The following is a 21385-nucleotide window of genomic DNA, read 5'->3' on the forward strand; positions in this document are numbered from 1 at the left end:
TATTTTCCACCATAATATGCAAATAAAATGTTAAAAAAACAGACAATGTGATTTTCTGGATTTTTTTTTCTCAGTTTGCCTCGCATAGTTGAGGTCTACCTATGATGTAAATTACAGACGCCTCTCATCTTTTTAAGTGGTGGAACTTGCACTATTGCTGACTGACTAAATACTTTTTTGCCCCACTGTATCTAGCTTTCTATCTATAGATAGAAGGAATGAGATAGATAGATCTATACATAGATCGATAAATATTATCTATAGATCTATCTATCCCATATATACACTGTGTGCAGAATTATTAAGCAAGCTGTATTTTAGAGGATTATTTTTTATTATTGATCAACAACTATGTTCTCAATCAACCCAAAAGACTCAAATATCAAAGCTTAATATTTTTGGAAGTTGGAGTGGCTTTTTTTTAGATTTGGCTATGTTAGGAGGATATCTGTTTGTGCAGGTAACTATTACTGTGCAGAATTATTAGGCAACTTAATGAAAATCAAATATATTCCCATCTCACTTGTTTATTTTCACCAGGTAAACCAATATAACTGCACGAAATTTAGAAATAAACATTTCTGACATGCAAAAACAACCCCCCGCCAAAAAAAAAATTAGTGACAATATAGCCACCTTTCTTTATGATGACACTCAGCAGCCTTCCATCGATAGATTCTGTCAGTTGCTTGATCTGTTTACGATGAACATTGCGTGCAGCAGTCACCACAGCCTCCCAGACACTGTTCCGAGAGGTGGACTGTTTTCCCTCCCTGTAGATCTCACATTTTATGAGGGACCACAGGTTCTCTATGGGGTTCAGATCAGGTGAACAAGGGGGCCATGTCATTTTTTCTTCTTTGAGACCTTTACTGGCCAGCCACGCTGTGGAGTAGTTGGAGGCATGTGATGGAGCATTGTCCTGCATGAAAATCATGTTTTTCTTGAACGATACCGACTTCTTCCTGTACCATTGCTTGAAGAAATTGTCTTCCAGAAACTGGCAGTAGGTCTGGGAGTTGATTTTCACTCCATCCTCAACCTGAAAATGTCCCACAAGTTCATTTTTGATGATACCAGCCTATACCAGTACCCCACCTCCACCTTGCTGGCGTCTGAGTCGGAGTGGAGCTCTCTGCCCTTTACTGATCCAGCCTCTGGCCCATCAAGAGTCACTCTCATTTCATCAGTCCATAAAACCTTTGAAAAGTCAGTCTTAAGATATTTCTTGGCCCACTCTTGATGTTTTATCTTATGTTTCCTATTCAAAGGTGGTCATTTTTCAAGCCTTCCTTACCTTGGCCATGTCCCTGAGTATCGCACACCTTGTGCTTTTTGTTATTCCAGTAATGTTGCAGCTCTGAAATATGGCAAAACTGGTGGCAAATGACATCTTGGTAGCTTCATGCTTGATTTTCCTCAATTCATGTGCAGTTATTTTGCGCCTTTTTTGCCCAACACGCTTCTTGCAACCCCGTTGGCTATTTGCCATGAATTGCTTGATTGTTCGGTGATCACGCTTTAAAAGTTTAGCATTTTCAAGACTGCTGCATCCCTCTGCAAGACATCTCACAATTTTGGACTTTACAGAGCCCGTCAAATCTCTCTTCTGACCCATTTTGCCAAAGGAAAGGAAGTTGCCTAATAATTAAGCACACCTTATATAGGGTTTTAATGTAAATTAGTAGTGTTGAACGATACCTTCCGATATCCAGAAGTATCGGTATCGGATTGGATCGGCCGATATCCAAAAAATATTGGATATCGCCGATACCGATACCCGATACCAATGCAAGTCAATGAGACACAAATATCGGAATGTAAATAACCCCTTTCTGTCCTTCTACATCCTGTTCCGGAGGGGGAAAGAGTGTGGGCGGTGCGTGGGCGGACACTGTGCGTGTCTGGGTGTGCAGGCGGGGTCTGTGCGGGCCTTCCGGGGATCTGTACGGGCCTCTCAGGGCTCTGTGCGGGCTGCTGGGGGTCTGTGTGGGCCTGCCGGGGCTCTGTGCGGGCTGCCGGGGGTCTGTACGAGCCTGCTGGGGCTCTGTATGGGCCTGCCGAGGATCTGTGCGCATAGCGACGGACCCGTACCGATGCAAGTGTGAAAGAGGCCTTAATGAGAGTTTAATTTAAAAAAAATGGAAAAAACTGACGTGGGCTCCCGCGCAATTTTCTGCGCTGTGGGGGAAATCGTTGGCTGGGGGCCAATATTTGTAGCCTGCTATGAATATCAGCCCGCAGCTGTCTGCGTAGCCTTTACTGGCTATTAAAATAAGGGGACCCCCCAAAAAATGACATGGGGTCCCCCTATATTTTATAGCCAGAAAGGCTATGCAGACAGCTGCGGGCTGATATTCATAGCCTAGAGAGGGGCCATGGATATTGCCCCCCCCCCCCCCCCGGCTACAAATACCAGTCCGCAGCCGCCCGAGAAATGGTGCATCTGTAAGATGCGCCAATTCCAGCACCCTGCCCCTCTCTTCCCACTCCCGTGTAGCGGTGGGATATGGGGTAATAAGGGGTTAATGTCACCTTGCTATTGTAAGGTGACATTAAGCCGGGTTAATAACGGAGAGGCGTCAATAAGACGCCTATCCATTATTAATCCAATAGTAATAAAGGGTTAATAAAACACGCACACATTAGGAAAAAAGTATTCTAATATTGTTCATTTAACCATACTTACCATACTTCAGCGCCTGCAAAAAATGTAAAATAATAAACCGTATACTACCTGTCCGCCGTAGTCCAATTAATAACGAGTGTCCCATGACTATCTCCCCTATAGAACAGTGACATTGGGTGATGTCACTGCTCTATAGGACCCTCAGTGACACACTGACAGGAGACAATGGCTCCTGCAGTGCATCACTGAGGTTACTATAGTTCAAAGTCTTACTTTATGGCAATTGTTGCGTGGGAAAATTTCTCACACAGCAATGCCAAAAGTTAGACTAGGGAATTTTTTTCTACAGCGGCGGTGGAATACAGTGCGGAAGGATACCTTCCTCCCGTCATTGGATTCCTGGAGCCCATGGAGAGAGGTCGCATCAGCTGATGCTGCCATTCTCCACGGGAGATCATCGTGGGACACTCGTGGATTTCTGCGGACAGGGAGTATATTGGTTGTTTGTTATTTTAATATTATTTACAGATGACACTGGCTTCGGGGAACAAAGTGACAAGTGATGGTGAGTATGTACTCTATGTTATATGTACTGTATGTCTATTTATATGTATTGTATGTATGTTGTATGTATGTAGTATGTATGTAGTATTTTTTTTTTACATTCAACACATTAGCCGGATGATGGGACTACTACTGTCCCATCATTGGTTAATGTGTCAATCACTGTCACTGTAGCAGGCATCATCTGATGGGACTTGTTGTCCCATTGGATGATGCCTGCACACACGCACAGAACCCCGGCAGCCCGCACTGAGCCCCGGCAGCCCGCACAGAGCCTCGGCAGGCCCGTACAGAGCCCCGGCAGGCCCGTACAGAGCCCTGGCAGGCCCGCACAGATCCCCGGCAGGCCCGCACAGAGCCCCGGCAGGCCCGCACAGACCCCGCCCGCACACACACACACACGCAGTCTCCACCCACGCACCGCCCACACTCCATTATAGTGCATCATTGCACTATGGGAACTTCCGATTCTGGTATCCGATATCGGAAAAGTATCGGAACTCGGTATCGGAATTCCAAAACAGCGAATATCGGCCGATACACGATATTTGCAGTATCGGAATGCTCAACACTAGTCATTAGACAACAGTGCACCCCTCCTCATTACGGAGATGCACATCACCTGATTTACTTAATTGGTAGATGGTTATAAAGCCTGAACAGCTTGGAGTAGGACAACATGTATAAAAAGTATCATGTGATCGAAATACAACTTGCCTAATAATTCTGCACATAGTGTATCTGTCTGTCTGTCTATCTACCTGTCTGTCTGTGGCTGTCTGTGTGTAATGGAGTGTGGGTTGGACAAATGTAAAAGAGGAGGTTGGACAAGAAATTACATCACAAATCTTTTTTTTTTTGCTCAATAATAGATCTTTATTTAGCTTTCAAAAACGCATCAAATCCGCACAAAAAACGCGCGGATTTTTACCTGCGTTTTCTGCCAAGAGATGCGGTTTCAGTGCTAAAAAATCCACAGGCAAATCCTCAACGTGTGCACATAGCCCAAAGACCAGTCCGTATATTTTCATGGATCATTTGTTGTACTTTGTGCTAACTAATTTGTCTTGTAAGGCTTTTTGTAAGCAATTGCCTGTTACTGCTGTGACCAGATTCTAATAATGACTGCTCTTACCATAGGGAAGCAGATCCTGAGTGCCTACTCTACAGATTCATTGCTCTTACAGTAAAGAACTGCCTCCTTAGGTTACTGGGCAAACGATTCACTGATTTTTACATTAGAGACCCAGCTCCTGAGGTGATAGCTCCAGATTCACATGTGGAAGAATGCTTATCCTCCGTGGAGATTGAACCTATTTTTCTCCAGATGAAGGGAATTCTGCTTGTCTTTTCTGTGGGGAGGGAGCTAAGTTAGTTATTTGCTTTATATAACCGTTGTCCAAAAGCTTATTCTAGCTATCACTCCCGACTCTCTATTCACACACTTGCTCGCTTCCAAGCTATCTTTCCTGACTCACCCATACACACATATGCCCACTTACGGCTATGCCTCATGACTACACTATATATACTCACTTACGGCTATCCCTCCCATCTCCCCCATAATAATGCTCACTTCCAACTATCTCTTATAACTCTTCCAAACATGCTTGCTTCCAGCTACTTTCCCTTTCACTTCCAGCTATCCCTTATGACTCCCACTTCCAGTTATCTCTCAAAACTCACCTATACATGCTCGCTTCCATCTATTCCTCATTACTCCCCCATATACGCTTGCTTCCAGCTATTTTCCCCCTCGCTTCCATCCCTTATGATCCCCCCCACATGCTGACTTCCAGCTATCTCTTACAACTCCTCCATACATGTTCACTTCTAGCTATCCCTCAAAAATTGCCTATAGATGCTCGCTTCCATCTATCCCTTGTCACTCCCCCATATACATTTGCTTTCAGCTATTTTCTCTCTTGCTTTCAGCTATCCCTTATGACTCTCCTCCCCACATGCTCACTTTATCACTTACAACTCCCCCATAAAAGCTCGCTTCCGGCTATCCCTCACAACTCTTCCATACACACTCGCTTCCGGCTATCCCTCACGACTCCCCCATACAAGCTTTCTTCCAGGTATCCCTCACGACTCCCTCATACACACTGGGTTTTAGCTATTTTTCTCTTCCGGCTATCCATTGCTACTCCCCATATACGCTCCCAGCTATTGCTTACGACTCTCCCACACATGATCGCTTCTAGCTATGGCTTCTTTCACACTTCTGTCGGTACGGGGCCGTCGCTAAGCATCGGCGCAATATACCGATGGACGTTGTGCAAATTCGGGCAACTTTGCAGGATGCGATTTTTCCACAGAACAATGCATTGCGACGGCCCCTAAACAACGGAAGTGTGAAAGAAGCCTATCGCTCATGACTACCCCAAACAATCTCTCTTCTGGCTATTCCTCATGACTTCCACATACACTCTCGCTTCCGGCTGTCTCTCACGACTTTCCTATACACCCTTTCTTCTAGTTATATCTCAAAATTCCCCTATACATGCTCGCTTCCAGCTGTCCCTCACGACTCCTCCACACACACTCTCTTCAAGCTATCCCTTATAACTCCCCTTGCCACATGCTCACTTGTAGCTATCACTTACTACTCTTCCAGACACTGTCACTTCTAGCTACTCCTCACCACTCCCCCATGCATGCTTGCTTCCGGCTGGGTTTCAACTTTTTTCCCCCCTCGCTTCTGGCTATCTCTTATGACTCCCCTCCTCCCACTTGCTCACTTCCAGCTATCGCTCACAACTCCCCCATAAACTCTCTATTTTGGCTATCCCTCACAACTTCCCTGTACACTTTCGCTACCGGCTATCCCTCAGGACTCCCCATACACATGCTAAATTCCAGCTATCTCTTATGACTCCTCCATACGTGCTCCCTTCTAGCTGTCAGTCAAGACTCACATATACCGCTCACTTCCGGCTATCCCTCACCACTCCCCCATACACGCTCACTTCTAGCTATCCCTCACGACTCCTCATACATGCTCTCTTCCGGCTATCTTTCACGACTCCCTTGTACACTTTTGCTTATGGCTATCCCTCACAACTCCCCAAACACGCTTGCTTCTGGGTATCCCTCATGACTCCCCCATACACGCTCACTTACAGCTATCCCTCACCACTCCCCTACATGTAAATTGCCTCTTCAGAGAAAAAGAGGACTTGAACTCTATAGCGCCACCTGTTTGAAGTAGCGATCTTACAAGTCGCAATCAACCCTTTAACGAGTTTTGCAATATGACTTAATATAAAAGCCAAATCAGTATCTCAATTCGCAGACACAGTGTTTTGGGCTGTTGGCCCTCGTCAGTGCGAAGCATGAGAACTGATTTGACTAGGTGAGAGGCTCTGGACTGAGGTCTAAGGCCGGAGTCACACTACAGCGAGATACGGCCGAGTCTCGCAGGTTAAAAACAAGCTCTGGCACCGGCACTCCGGAGCTCCGGTGCCAGAGCTTGTTTTTAACCTGCGAGACTCGGCCGTATCTCGCTGTGTGTGATCCCGGCCTAAGGGGTAGGGTTTCTCCTTGTGGAGAGTGACATACCAGCTCTGGCTTGTCGAGGTAAGGAGGCTTATTCGCTTATGCTCCTCTGGGAAATTTAAAATGCAAATTGCTTCTTCAGAGAAAAAGAGGACTTGAACTCTATAGCACCACTCGTTAAAGGGTTGATTGTGACTTGTAGGATCGCTACTTCCAACAGGTGGCGCTATAGAGATCAAGTCCTCTTTTTCTCTGAAGAGCATTGCACGGCGAGTAAGCCTCCTTATCTTGACAAGCCAGAGCTGGTATGTCACTCTCCACAAGGAGAAACGTGAGGCCATCTGTCGCAATCCGTCGCTAATACAAGTCTATGAGAAAAATAATGGATCCGGCGGCATCAGTCGCCGGATCCGTTTTTTTTTTCAAAATTCGACAGATTGTGACTGATAGCAAAACTGATAGACCTGACAGAATAACAAATCTGCAGGTGGTCGGGCATTTAGGAAATAGCGACCACAATATTGTGCAGTTTCACCTGTCTTTCACTAGGGGGACTTGTCAGGGAGTCACAAAAACATTGAACTTTAGGAAGGCAAAGTTTGAACAGCTTAGAGATGCCCTTAATCTGGTAGACTGGGACAATATCCTCAGAAATAAGAATACAGATAATAAATGGGAAATGTTTAAGAACATCCTAAATAGGCAGTGTAAGCGGTTTATACCTTGTGGGAATAAAAGGACTAGAAATAGGAAAAACCCAATGTGGCTAAACAAAGAAGTAAGACAGGCAATTAACAGTAAAAAGAAAGCATTTGCACTACTAAAGCAGGATGGCACCATTGAAGCTCTAAAAAACTATAGGGAGAAAAATACTTTATCTAAAAAACTAATTAAAGCTGCCAAAAAGGAAACAGAGAAGCACATTGCTAAGGAGAGTAAAACTAATCCCAAACTGTTCTTCAACTATATCAATAGTAAAAGAATAAAAACTGAAAATGTAGGCCCCTTAAAAAATAGTGAGGAAAGAATGGTTGTAGATGACGAGGAAAAAGCTAACATATTAAACACCTTCTTCTCCACGGTATTCACGGTGGAAAATGAAATGCTAGGTGAAATCCCAAGAAACAATGAAAACCATATATTAAGGGTCACCAATCTAACCCAAGAAGAGGTGCGAAACCGGCTAAATAAGATTAAAATAGATAAATCTCCGGGTCCGGATGGCATACACCCACGAGTACTAAGAGAACTAAGTAATGTAATAGATAAACCATTATTTCTTATTTTTAGTGACTCTATAGCGACAGGGTCTGTTCCGCAGGACTGGCGCATAGCAAATGTGGTGCCAATATTCAAAAAGGGCTCTAAAAGTGAACCTGGAAATTATAGGCCATTAAGTCTAACCTCTATTGTTGGTAAAATATTTGAAGGGTTTCTAAGGGATGTTATTCTGGATTATCTCAATGAGAATAACTGTTTAACTCCATATCAGCATGGGTTTATGAGAAATCGCTCCTGTCAAACCAATCTAATCAGTTTTTATGAAGAGGTAAGCTATAGACTGGACCACGGTGAGTCATTGGACGTGGTATATCTCGATTTTTCCAAAGCGTTTGATACCGTGCCGCACAAGAGGTTGGTACACAAAATGAGAATGCTTGGTCTGGGGGAAATTGTGTGTAAATGGGTTAGTAACTGGCTTAGTGATAGAAAGCAGAGGGTGGTTATAAATGGTATAGTCTCTAACTGGGTCGCTGTGACCAGTGGGGTACCGCAGGGGTCAGTATTGGGACCTGTTCTCTTCAACATATTCATTAATGATCTGGTAGAAGGTTTACACAGTAAAATATCGATATTTGCAGATGATACAAAACTATGTAAAGCAGTTAATACAAGAGAAGATAGTATTCTGCTACAGATGGATCTGGATAAGTTGGAAACTTGGGCTGAAAGGTGGCAGATGAGGTTTAACAATGATAAATGTAAGGTTATACACATGGGAAGAGGGAATCAATATCACCATTACACACTGAACGGGAAACCACTGGGTAAATCTGACAGGGAGAAGGACTTGGGGATCCTAGTTAATGATAAACTTACCTGGAGCAGCCAGTGCCAGGCAGCAGCTGCCAAGGCAAACAGGATCATGGGGTGCATTAAAAGAGGTCTGGATACACATGATGAGAGCATTATACTGCCTCTGTACAAATCCCTAGTTAGACCGCACATGGAGTACTGTGTCCAGTTTTGGGCACCGGTGCTCAGGAAGGATATAATGGAACTAGAGAGAGTACAAAGGAGGGCAACAAAATTAATAAAGGGGATGGGAGAACTACAATACCCAGATAGATTAGCGAAATTAGGATTATTTAGTCTAGAAAAAAGACGACTGAGGGGCGATCTAATAACCATGTATAAGTATATAAGGGGACAATACAAATATCTCGCTGAGGATCTGTTTATACCAAGGAAGGTGACGGGCACAAGGGGGCATTCTTTGCGTCTGGAGGAGAGAAGGTTTTTCCACCAACATAGAAGAGGATTCTTTACTGTTAGGGCAGTGAGAATCTGGAATTGCTTGCCTGAGGAGGTGGTGATGGCGAACTCAGTCGAGGGGTTCAAGAGAGGCCTGGATGTCTTCCTGGAGCAGAACAATATTGTATCATACAATTATTAGGTTCTGTAGAAGGACGTAGATCTGGGTATTTATTATGATGGAATATAGGCTGAACTGGATGGACAAATGTCTTTTTTCGGCCTTACTAACTATGTTACTATGTTACTATGTTACTATGATGTGTGAAAGGGGCCTAAGTCATATTGCAAGACTCATTAAAGGGTTGATTGTGACTTCCAACAGGTGGCGCTGTAGAGTTCAAGTCCTCTTTTTCTCTGAAGAGGCAATCTGCATATTACATTTCCCAGAGGAGCATAGCACTCCCCTACACACGTTCACTTCCAGCTATCCCTCACCATTCCCACACACACGCTTGCTTCTAGCTATCCCTCACGACTCCCCAATCCACACGCCATCTTCAGCCCAGCATTCTAGTATTCTGATTAGAGAGGTTGAAGCTAGCTACTGTAAGACCTCTTTTTCCCCTTCACACAACTCGGGTGGCAGCGTATCTTCCCTGACGAGGCTCAAGTGCAGCATGTTGAAAATACTAAATCCTTCTTTTGCCTGCTCTCTGCTGTCCCAATAATCAGGAGGTCCCGATGCACTTAGATGAGGTGCAGGCTGGCAGACATTTAATCTAGGGTGGGCACCACCTAGGAGTGAAAGGAACTGGTTTACTCTCTTGACATCTCTTCGTAGTGGGAGTTATCATAAATGGGGCATTCTGATGCTTATGGCTATAAAGATCTCTCATGATTCTAAGCTGGGAGAGTGGGGTACAATTATCGGTGCCGCCTGGGCGTCTGCCCTCCTACGCTCTGAACGAACGCACTTTCCACGCCAGCAGATCTGCAGATGTTTGCTTAGTACCACTTAACGTGCAGCAGGGGTCAGGATAGGTATTAGTGGCAGGCAGGAAATATCTGATCCCTTACACCCAAGCACAAGACGAGCTAACATCCCGATAATCTCCCTTATAACCACCGCCGCACACACAGGGAATTCGAGATCGGCCACTCCTCTATAAACACGCGGAGATTTCTTCACCCCATGTGAGGACACTGCTGCAGTGTGTGTTATTACAGCCGCTATCATTGTAAATTCCTAAATAATCTTGATTCGTATCTTGTTTTATACTCCAGTCACGTCCAAAGCTGCATGCACAATTTTACTGATTTTCAGTTAACACTCAGGTTGGGGACTTTGCATTTTGTTGCTGCCTCCTGCTAGATGACTGTTATTAAAGCACCAGAAGAGTCAAGCCCATGGGATTGATACCTTGCCAGAGAGATTAAGGCCACGTTCACACATCAGTATTTGGTCAGTATTTTACATCAGTATTTGGTAGCCAAAATCAGGAGTAGAACGAGTCAGAGGAAAAGTAAAATAGAAACCCGTCACCACTTTTGCATTTTTCATCCACTCCTGGTTTTGGCTTACAAATGCTGATGTAAAATACTGACCAAATACTGAACGTGTGACTGACCTAAATTATCGTCCCGAGTCAAAGCCATAAGACTGAGACACATCTGATAGGTAATTAGAATGGGTCAGATAGGGAAGAATATTTGAGAGATGCTGAGTAGTGATGAGCGAGTGTACTCGTTGCTTGGGTTTTCCCGAGCACGCTCGGGTGGTCTCCGAGTATTTATGACTGATCGGAGATTAAGTTTTCATCACCTCAGCAGCATGATTTAAAAGCTATTAGCCAGGCTGAGTACATGTGGGGATTACCTAGGACCAGGCAACCCCCACATGTACTCAGCCTGGCTAATAGCTATAAATCATTCAGCTGCCGTGATGAAAACTAAATCTCTGAACACTAACAAATACTCGGAGGTCACCTGAGCGTGCTCGGGAAAACCTGAGCAAGGAGTACACTCGCTCATCCCTAATGCTGAGCTGTCACACCAGACAGGAGGCTTCACTCAAGTCTACTCCACCTGGCTAGAGTTAATGCTTCTGCAGACTATCTGGGAAGTCTTAGGGTATGTGCACACGTCAGGATTTTTAGCTTTTTTTTTTGCGGAATTTCGCCATAAAAACGCTATAAATCCGGTAAAAAAACGCTAACATTATGCATCCTATCTTTTAGAATGCATTCCGCATTTTTTGTGCAGATGTTAGCGTTTTTTTCCGCAAAAAAAATGCATCCCGCAAAAAATCCGGACATGCTCTATCTTTTTCCGGATTTCCTATCAAAAAGGTCATTCAGGAAAAAAAAAAAAAAAAAAACGCAAAAAATCTGGAAAAAATCCGCGCAAAAAACGTGCAAATTCCGCGCGAAAAAAAGCACGCGGATTTCTGGCAGAATTCTCAGGATTTTGTCAGGAAAAAATCCTGACGTGTGCACATACCCTTACTGCTGCAGACACTGGATGATTATGGTGGGGTGATGTTGAAGCAGTTGAATAATAATTCATTTTAGCACCTTCTCCCCTGCGAGTTGTGCCAGGTCTGGTAACATGACTTGCTTACAGGACCTCCAGGAAGTCTTGACAGGTGTGCAGCGCGTGTCGGGTGCACAGTGTGTGTCGGTGAGCTGGAGGTTTAGGAGAAAATCACATGTGCTGTCTTTCGGTTGTAGTTCTTAGGCTGGTTTCACATTTGCGGTTGTGTCCGCAGCATATCATCCGCAAACGCATGATAACGCTGTGTTTTACCCGCATCAGCTTACGCATGACGGGGAGAAAAGGCTGCGTTTGCATGCGTTCGATATGTCCAGGAGGGCGTGTCTCAATGGGCATGTCTAAATCAGTTCCTGGACATGCACAGTCCGAAGTACAGAAGCGCATCGAATGCATGCGTATGCAAAAACATGCGTTCCCATAGACAGTAATGCTTTTTTTTAACGTACTCATCCGCATGCACATACCTGCGCATATTTGACGAAAATTTGTTGCCTCAAAAATTGCAACATGGTGCGTTAGCCGCGCCCCGCCGCAAACCGCGACTAAACGCATGCGTAAGCAAATGCATGCACCTGCGTCTACAATGTTAAAGATATGAAATCAAGACACATGTGGATGTATGCGTCAGAAACACTGTGGACACAACCACAAATGTGAAACCAGCCTTACAGCCGCCGTCCCTTGCGCAATGGGATCTGTAGCACACCACACACTGGCTTGAGGGCTGAATTTTGTCTTTAAAGGACCACAGCTCTCTGTGGAGTTTGAGGGCCCTTGTGACTGCTGGGGCCCCGTGGGGTCAGTGAGTACTCACACAACAGTTAGGTTGGTGCCGTTGAACGCGTGGCTCTGCAGCTCGGTAAATCCATTGTTGTAGAGTTTACTGAAGAGACAGAAGCGGAATGAATGCGATAGAAAAGCCACAGATCAGTAGAGGATCATTGGTCGCTACTCACAGGGTCAGAAACCCACTGGTCAGGCCCTGGAAAGCATTGGTGGGCACAAGCTCCATATTCGGATTATCAGCAATCTCCCTGCAGAGACAAAGAACACAAGTGAACTACAAGTCTCATAGAGCAAGACGGACTCCCCCTGTGCTACAGGGGACAGCGGCCGTCACATCTGTACGTGACCCTATTGGGCCCACTTTGAACACCTTGTGTGTGCAATGAGGCCATAATAATAATAATAATAATTTTTATTTATATAGCGCCAACATATTCCGCAGCGCTTTACAAATTATAGAGGGGACTTGTACAGACAATAGACATTACAGCATAACAGAAATCACAGTTCAAAATAGATACCAGGAGGAATGAGGGCCCTGATCACAAGCTTACAAACTATGAGGAAAAGGGGAGACACGAGAGGTGGATGGTAACAATTGCTTTAGTTATTCGGACCAGCCATAGTGTAAGGCTCGGGTGTTCATGTAAAGCTGCATGAACCAGTTAACTGCCTAAGTATGTAGCAGTACAGACACAGAGGGCTATTAACTGCATAAAGTGAATGAGAACATGATGCGAGGAACCTGATTTTTTTTTTTTTTTTTTTTTAAATAGGCCACACAGGGATCGTTAGGTTAATGCATTGAGGCGGTAGGCCAGTCTGAACAAATGAGTTTTTAGGGTACGCTTCACTTTAGGGACTGATGGGTGAATGTGACGTATCCCCCTCTGTGTAACAATGTAACAGCCGGGTCATGTGACTTACACGAATACGCCGCCGACCACAGAGTGGATTTGGCTTAAATCAGGGAACATAGAGAGGCCGGTGTTCAAAATCCCTCTGGGAAAAAAAGAGAAGACATTCAGGGTGACAGCAAGGTTCTCCACATTCATGTTGCCCCCAAACTGCACTGCAAGCAATTAAAGGGACTGGAAAAGCAAATTGCTTCTGTCCTGAGCCGAGAAGGTGGATATAATTGTGCTGCAGGAGTAGAAAGATTTTGTTTTAAAGAAAACAATCATTTGGTTGGAGAAGGCATCCAAGAGGGGTCCAGGCTTCTGCGTCCTTTCTTTATAGAGTAGGGAGGATGATGGAAGGGTAGTCCAGCTAGTGCATCCACATCTGCAGCCCCATCCTGAGCACTCACAGGTAATTCAGCAGCGGCAGCTCCTGGAACGTCCCGACCTCGATACTCTTCAGATTCATAAGACTTCGGATTTCTCTGCAGCAAAAGAAAATGAAAATGGTTTTCATCAGGCGCGAGAGACGCCAAGCCCCGTGATGAAGGATGTGCAGGTATAGGTGCCTATAGTGGCACAGAGTGAGGAGAGACCTAGCCCTGGATAGCAATGCATCTTCTGCAAGCTGAACCTCCCTGTCCTGGATATTGCAGCCTTCCACCCGACCCGTCACTACACATCAGTGACAGGTGGAGGTATGAGATGCGGCGTGCCTCAAATACTGATTAACACAAGATTGGTCAGACTACATGGCTGGTCCTCTACCAGGAGGGGGTTAACCAGGGAGGTGGGTGATGGCTTATAACCTAGGCCATATGTGCTCTGATCAGGACGTTATCAGCATGATGTCAACGGGCGTAGCACAGCACAGGATTTGGCTGCCCCTGCTCAGCCTGAACGGGTCGGCAGCTTCACCATTGGCCTGAGCGCTTACAAATGTGCGTTAACTACTAACAGGCACTGGCCCCTCACTCTGGTATCAGTGACATGAAAGCTTCTCCAGCAGGTGGCGCCCGAACCGAGCTTCCAACATAAGGCCATGTGCACACGTCCGGAAAGTATGCAGAAATTTCCTGAGAAAATCGAGAGGCGTGTTTTTTTGTGCGGATGTTTCACATTTTTTTCTGGAGATTCCGAATGCAATAATATAGTAGGAAATCTGCTTAAAATCCGCAAAATTAATGAACATGCTGCGTATTTTTCGCTGAAAAATACGCAACATGTGCACAAAAATTGCGGAAACCATTATAAATGATGGTATGCATATGTATGCGTTTTTTTAAGCGTTTTGGTTGTGAAAAACCACGCAAAAAAACACGAAAAAATCCGTGAATAATCCAGAACGTGTGCACACAGCCTAAACCTCTGCCCAGCACAGATGCCTGCGAGATGGAGCTTGGCAAGTAACCATGTGGTCCTGCTCCACAAGGACCACCAGTGGCAGCAACCTAAAAGGATTATTTTGGTCACCTTTTATTCAGACAAATAATTGCGCTATGGGAACCCAGTGCCAGCACCCGCAAGTGAGCCCCGCGCTTGCTCAGGGCCATGGCGCTTGCGATACTTATTAGTGATGAGCGAGTATACTTGTTGCTCAGGTGTCCTCCGAGTATTTTTAAGTGCTCGGAGATTTAGTTTTCATTGCCGCAGCTAAATGATTTACATCTATTAGCCAGCATAAGTACATGTGGGGGTTGCCTGGTTGCTAGGGAATCCCCACATGTAATCAACCTGGCTAAGAGATGTAAATCATTCAGCTAAGGTGATGAAAACTAAATCTCCGAGCACTAAAAAATACTCGGAGGTCACCCGAGCGTGCTCGGGAAATCTCGAGTAACGAGTATATTCGCTCATCACGAATACCTCTCCCCGCTCCACCGCTGCGGTGCCTTCTGACTCTGACGTTTAAGGTCAGAGGGCGCAATGCTGTCACTAGTGTGGGTCTTCTGCCTGAGCAGTCACAGCACAGAGAGCCAGAAGACGGCAACACTGAGGAGTCCGGAGCAGAGCAGGGGCCAGCAAGGAGAGGTATTTCATTTTTTTTTATGTTTGAAGCATCATATGGGGCCCATTATATATAGAGCATCATATGGGGCTTATTGTATATGGAGGATCATATGGGGCCCATTATATATGGAACATCATATTGGACCCATTCTGTTTGGAGCAATATATTGGGCACATCATATACTGGGTCATTATATGGCGCCCATTATATATGGAACATCATATAGGGCCCATCATACACTGGAACATCTTATCAATATATGGGGCTCATAATTCTGTTTAGAGCATTATATGGGGTCCATTGTTCTGTATGGAGCGTTATATGGGGTCCATTACTCTGTATGGCGCATTATGTGGGGTCAATGATTCTGGATGGAGCAATATATGGGGCACATTATTCTGGATGTAGCATTATATGGGGCACATTATTCTGTATGGAGCAATATATGGGGCTCATTATTCTGTATAGAGCATTATATGGGGCACATTATTTTGTATGGAGCACTATGTGATGCCCATAATACTGTATGGAGCAATATATGCTGCACATTATTCTGTATGGAGCAATATATGATGCACATTATTCTGTATGGAGCAATATATGATGCACATTATTCTGTACTAGATGGTGGCCCGATTCTAACGCATCGGGTATTCTAGAATATGTATGTATGTATGTATATAGCAGCCACATAGTATATAGCACAGGCCACGTAGTGTATAGGAGCGATGTAGTATATAGCAGACAAATACTACATGGCCTGTGCTATATACTATGTGGCTGCTATATACATACATATTGTAGAATACCCGATGCGTTAATACAGACCACGCAATATATACCAGTGGCCACGCAGTATATAACACAGCCACGCAGTATATAACACAGGCGACGTAGTATATAACACAGGCCATGCAGTATATAACACTGGCCACATAATATATAACACAGGCCATGCAGTATATAGCAGCCACGTAGTATATAACACTGCCCATGCAGTATATAACAGTGGCCACGTAATATATAACAGCCCACGCAGTATATAACACTGTCCATGTAGTATATAGCAGCCACGCGGTATCTAACAGCCTACGTAGTATACAGCAGTGTGGGCACCATATCCCTGTTAAAAAAAATAATTAAAATAAAAAAATCTACTATATAATTGTCTAAGGGTCACTTCCGTCTGTCTGTCACAGATATTCATTGGTCGCAGCTTCTGTCTGTCATGGAATTCCAATCCCTTAGACAATTATATAGTAGATGGAGCAATATACAGTTAGGTCCATATATATTTGGACAGAGACAACATTTTCTTTAATTTAGGTTATAGACATTACCCCAATGAATTTTAAACAAAACAATTCAGATTCAATTGAAGTTCAGACTTTCAGCTTTCATTTGAGGGTATCCACATTAAAATTCGATGAAGGGTTTAAGAGTTTCAGCTCCTTAACATGTGCAACCCTGTTTTTAAAGGGACCAAAAGTAATTGGACAATTGACTCCAAGGCTATTTCATGGACAGGTGTGGGCAATCCCTTCGTTATGTCATTCTCAATTAAGCAGATAAAAGGCTTAGAGTTGATTTGAGGTGTGGTGCTTGCATTTGGAAGGTTTTGCTGTGAAGTAAACATGCGGTCAAAAGAGCTCTCCATGCAGGTGAAACAAGTCATCCTTAAGCTGTGAAAACAGAAAAAAACCCATCCGAGAAATTGCTACAATAATAGGAGTGGCAACATCTACAGTTTGGTACATCCTGAGAAAGAAAAAAAGCACTGGTGAACTCATCAATGCAAAAAGACCTGGGCACCCACGGAAGACAACAGTGGTGGATGATCGCAGAATAATCTCCATGGTGAAGAGAAACCCCTTCACAACAGCCAACCAAGTGAACAACACTCTCCAGGAGGTAGGCGTATCAATATCCAAATCTACCATAAAGAGAAGACTGCATGAAAGTAAATACAGAGGGTTCACTGCACGGTGCAAGCCACTCATAAGCATCAAGAATAAAAAGGCTAGACTGGACTTTGCTAAAAAACATCTAAAAAAGCCAGCACAGCTCTGGAAGAACATTCTTTGGACAGATGAAACTAAGATCAACCTCTACCAGAATGATGGAAAGAGAAAAGTATGGCGAAGGCGTGGTACAGCTCATGATCTAAAGCACACCACATCATCTGTAAAACACGGCGGAGGCAGTGTGATGGCTTGGGCATGCATGGCTGCCAGAGGCACTGGGTCACTAGTGTTTATTGATGATGTGACACAGGACAGAAGCAGCCGAATGAATTCTGAGGTATTCAGAGACATACTGTGTGCTCAGATCCAGCCAAATGCAGCCAAACTGATTGGTCGTCGCTTCATACTACAGATGGACAATGACCCAAAACATAAAGCCAAAGCAACCCAGGAGTTTATTAAAGCAAAGAAGTGGAATATTCTTCATTGGCCAAGTCAGTCACATGATCTCAACCCAATTGAGCATGCATTTTACTTATTAAAGACTAAACTTCAGACAGAAAGGCCCACAAACAAACAGCAACTGACAACCACCGCAGTGAAGGCCTGGCAGAGCATCAAAAAGGAGGAAACACAGCGTCTGGTGGTGATCATGAGTTCAAGACTTCAGGCAGTCATTGCCAACAAAGGGTTTTTAACCAAGTACTAAAAATGAACATTTTATTTAAAATTATTGAATCTGTCCAATTACTTTTGATCCCTTTAAAAACAGGGTGGCACATGTTAAGGAGCTGAAACTCCTAAACCCTTCATCCAATTTTAATGTGGATACCCTCAAATGGAAGCTGAAAGTCTGAACTTCAACTGTATCTGAATTGTTTTGTTTAAAATTCATTGTGGTAATGTCTATAACCAAAATTAGAAAAATGTTGTCTCTGTCCAAATATATATGGACCTAACTGTATGGTGCACATTCTGTATGGAACACTACTCTATGTGGTGCCCATAATACTGTATGGAGGAATATAGTGTCCGGTTTCTGAGCTGTTGATATCACTCATGTAATGTAAGAAGTGAAATCTTTTGTATTATACTATACCTATAGTTCTCTGCCGTATCTGTGCTTCATGAATCGTGGTATGTGTTAAGGTACCTTCACACATAACGATATTGTTAACGATATCGTTGCTATTTGTGACGTAGCAACGATATCGTTAATGAAATCGTTATGTGTGACAGCGACCAACGATTAGGCCCCTGCTGGGAGATCGTTGGTCGCTGAATAAAGTCCAGAACTTTATTTCGTCGCTGGACTCCTGCTGACATCGCTGGATCGGCGTGTGTGACACCGATCCAGCGATGTCTTCACTGGTAACCAGGGTAAACATCGGGTAACTAAGCGCAGGGCCGCGCTTAGTAACCCGATGTTTACCCTGGTTACCATGCTAAAAGTTAAAAAAAACAAACACTAGATACTTACCTACCGCTGTCTGTCCTCCAGCGCTGTGCTCTGCACTCCTCCTGTACTGGCTGTGAGCCGGAAAGCAGAGCGGTGATGTCACCGCTCTGCTTTCCGGCTCACAGCCAGTACAGGAGGAGAGCAGAGAAGCAGAGCGCAGCGCTGGAGGACAGACAGCGGTAGGTAAGTATCTAGTGTTTGTTTTTTTTTTACTTTTAGCATGGTAACCAGGGTAAACATCGGGTTACTAAGCGCGGCCCTGCGCTTAGTTACCCGATGTTTACCCTGGTTACCGGCATCGTTGGTCGCTGGAGAGCGGTCTGTGTGACAGCTCTCCAGCGACCAAACAGCGACGCTGCAGCGATCCGGATCGTTGTCGGTATCGCTGCAGCATTGCTTAATGTGAAGGGGCCTTTAACCCCTTCACGACATGTGCTGTTCATGTACTGGGCATGTCGTGTCCCTCCCTTTGATGTGGGCTCCGGCGCTGAGCCTAAATCTTTCACAGGACAAATCAGTTGTTTTGAACAGATGACATGTGCCCCTAACAACCGTGGGTGGAATCGTGATCCACCCGTGGCTGTTAACCCATTAAATGCCGCTGTCCATCTCTGACAACGTCATTTAATGTGATTGCACTGGATGTGCATCACTAATCCCAACTATCGACCCCCGTGTCACATGACCACAAGTCACCATGACAATCCGGGGTCTGCAGGAGAACCCTGTAGTTGTCATTGCCGGATTGCTATGAGCACCGCAGTGGTCGGCGCTCATAGCAAGTGAGCATTTCTGCTACACACACAGGCAATTGCAGCTTCTAGTCTCCCATAAAGACTATTGAAGCATGCAAAAAGTAAAAAAAAATTTTTTTAAAAAATATGAAAGTTCAAATCAACCCCCTCTTCACAATCGCCCCATTCAAAATAAAACAGTTTAAAAAAAAAACAAACAAAACACAGATTTGGTATCGCTGCGTTCAGAATCGCGCGATCTATCAAGCTATAAAAAGAATTAATCCGATTGGTAAACGAAAAAAAAGTAAAAACGCCAGAATTACAGTTTTTTGGTCGCCGCAACATTGGATTAAAATGCAATAAAGGGTGATCAAAAGATTTTATCTGCACCATAATGGTATCAATAAAAACACCAGCTCGGCCCTCACCCAGCCCTAGATCACAAAAAATGGAGACGCTATGGGTGACACAAATTTTTATTATTTTTTTTTAACAAACTTTGGATTTTTTTTTTTCACCACTTAGAAATAAAAAGAACCTATACATGTTTGGTATATATAAACTCGTAATGACCCAGAGAATGAAAATGGCAGGTCTGTTTTAGCATTTGGTGAACATGTTAAAAAAAAATCCAATAACAGTTGTGGATTTGCACTTTTTTTTGCAATTTCACTGCACTTGAAATTTTTTTCCCGTTTTCGAGTACAAAATATGGTAAAACCAATGATGTAATTGAAAAGTACAACTGGTCCCGCAAAAAAAAACAAGCCTTCACATGGCCATATTGACAGAAAAATAGAAAAGTTATGGCTCTGGAAGTAAGGGGAATGAAAAACAGAAACGCAAAAACGAAAAAGGGCTGCAGCGTGAAGAGGTTAAAGGGGCCCACTGAGATTTTCACTCGGGTCCCACGAAAACCTGTAGCCGGCCCTGCATACTGTGATATCACACTACAGGCATAATGCACACCATGATATCACACTACAGGGATAATGCATACCATGATATTACACTACAGGGATAACGCACACTTTGATATCGCATTACAGGAATAATGCACACCGTGATGTCACACTACAAGAATAATGCACACAGTGATGTCGAACTATAGGAATAAGGCACAAAGTGATGTCACACTACAGGGATAACGCACACAGTGATGTCACACTATAGGAATAATGCACAAAGTGATGTCACACTACAAGGATAACGCACACTGTGATGTCACACTACAGGGATAACTCACAGTGATATCACACTATAGAAATAATGCACAAAGTGATGTCACACTACAAGGATAACGCACACTGATGTCATACTACAGGGATAACGCACACCGTGATGTCACACTACAAAGATAACGCACACCGTGATGTCACACTACAAGGATAATGCACACTGTGATGTCACACTACAGGGATAACACACCCTGTCATATCACACTACAGAGATAATGCACACCGTGATATCACATTACAGGAATCATGTACACCGTGATGTCACACTACAGGAATAATGCACACTGTGATGTCTCACTACAGGGATAAAGCATACAGTGATATCACACTACAGGGATAATGCACACTGTGAGGTCACACTACAGGGATCACGCACACTGTGATGTCACACTACAGGGATGATGCACACCATGATGTCACACTACAGGAATAATGCACACCGTGATGTCACACTACAAGAATAATGCACACAGTGATGTCGAACTATAGGAATAAGGCACAAAGTGATGTCACACTACAGGGATAACGCACACAGTGATGTCACACTATAGGAATAATGCACA

General features: G+C 44.2%; 1 protein-coding gene across 1 annotated transcript in view; it reads right to left on the bottom strand.

The window, feature by feature from the left end:
- The window catches only part of TSHR (thyroid stimulating hormone receptor), a 194606-nt gene that overhangs the window by 19615 nt on the left and 153606 nt on the right, over positions 1–21385 (bottom strand). The window contains 4 exon segments of the mRNA XM_069735746.1: positions 12543–12611; positions 12685–12762; positions 13442–13516; positions 13824–13898. Of these exon segments, the coding sequence (XP_069591847.1) occupies positions 12543–12611; positions 12685–12762; positions 13442–13516; positions 13824–13898 (297 nt within the window).

The sequence above is a fragment of the Ranitomeya imitator genome, chromosome 1 (genome assembly GCF_032444005.1).
Source record: "Ranitomeya imitator isolate aRanImi1 chromosome 1, aRanImi1.pri, whole genome shotgun sequence".
Lineage (NCBI taxonomy): Eukaryota > Metazoa > Chordata > Amphibia > Anura > Dendrobatidae > Ranitomeya > Ranitomeya imitator.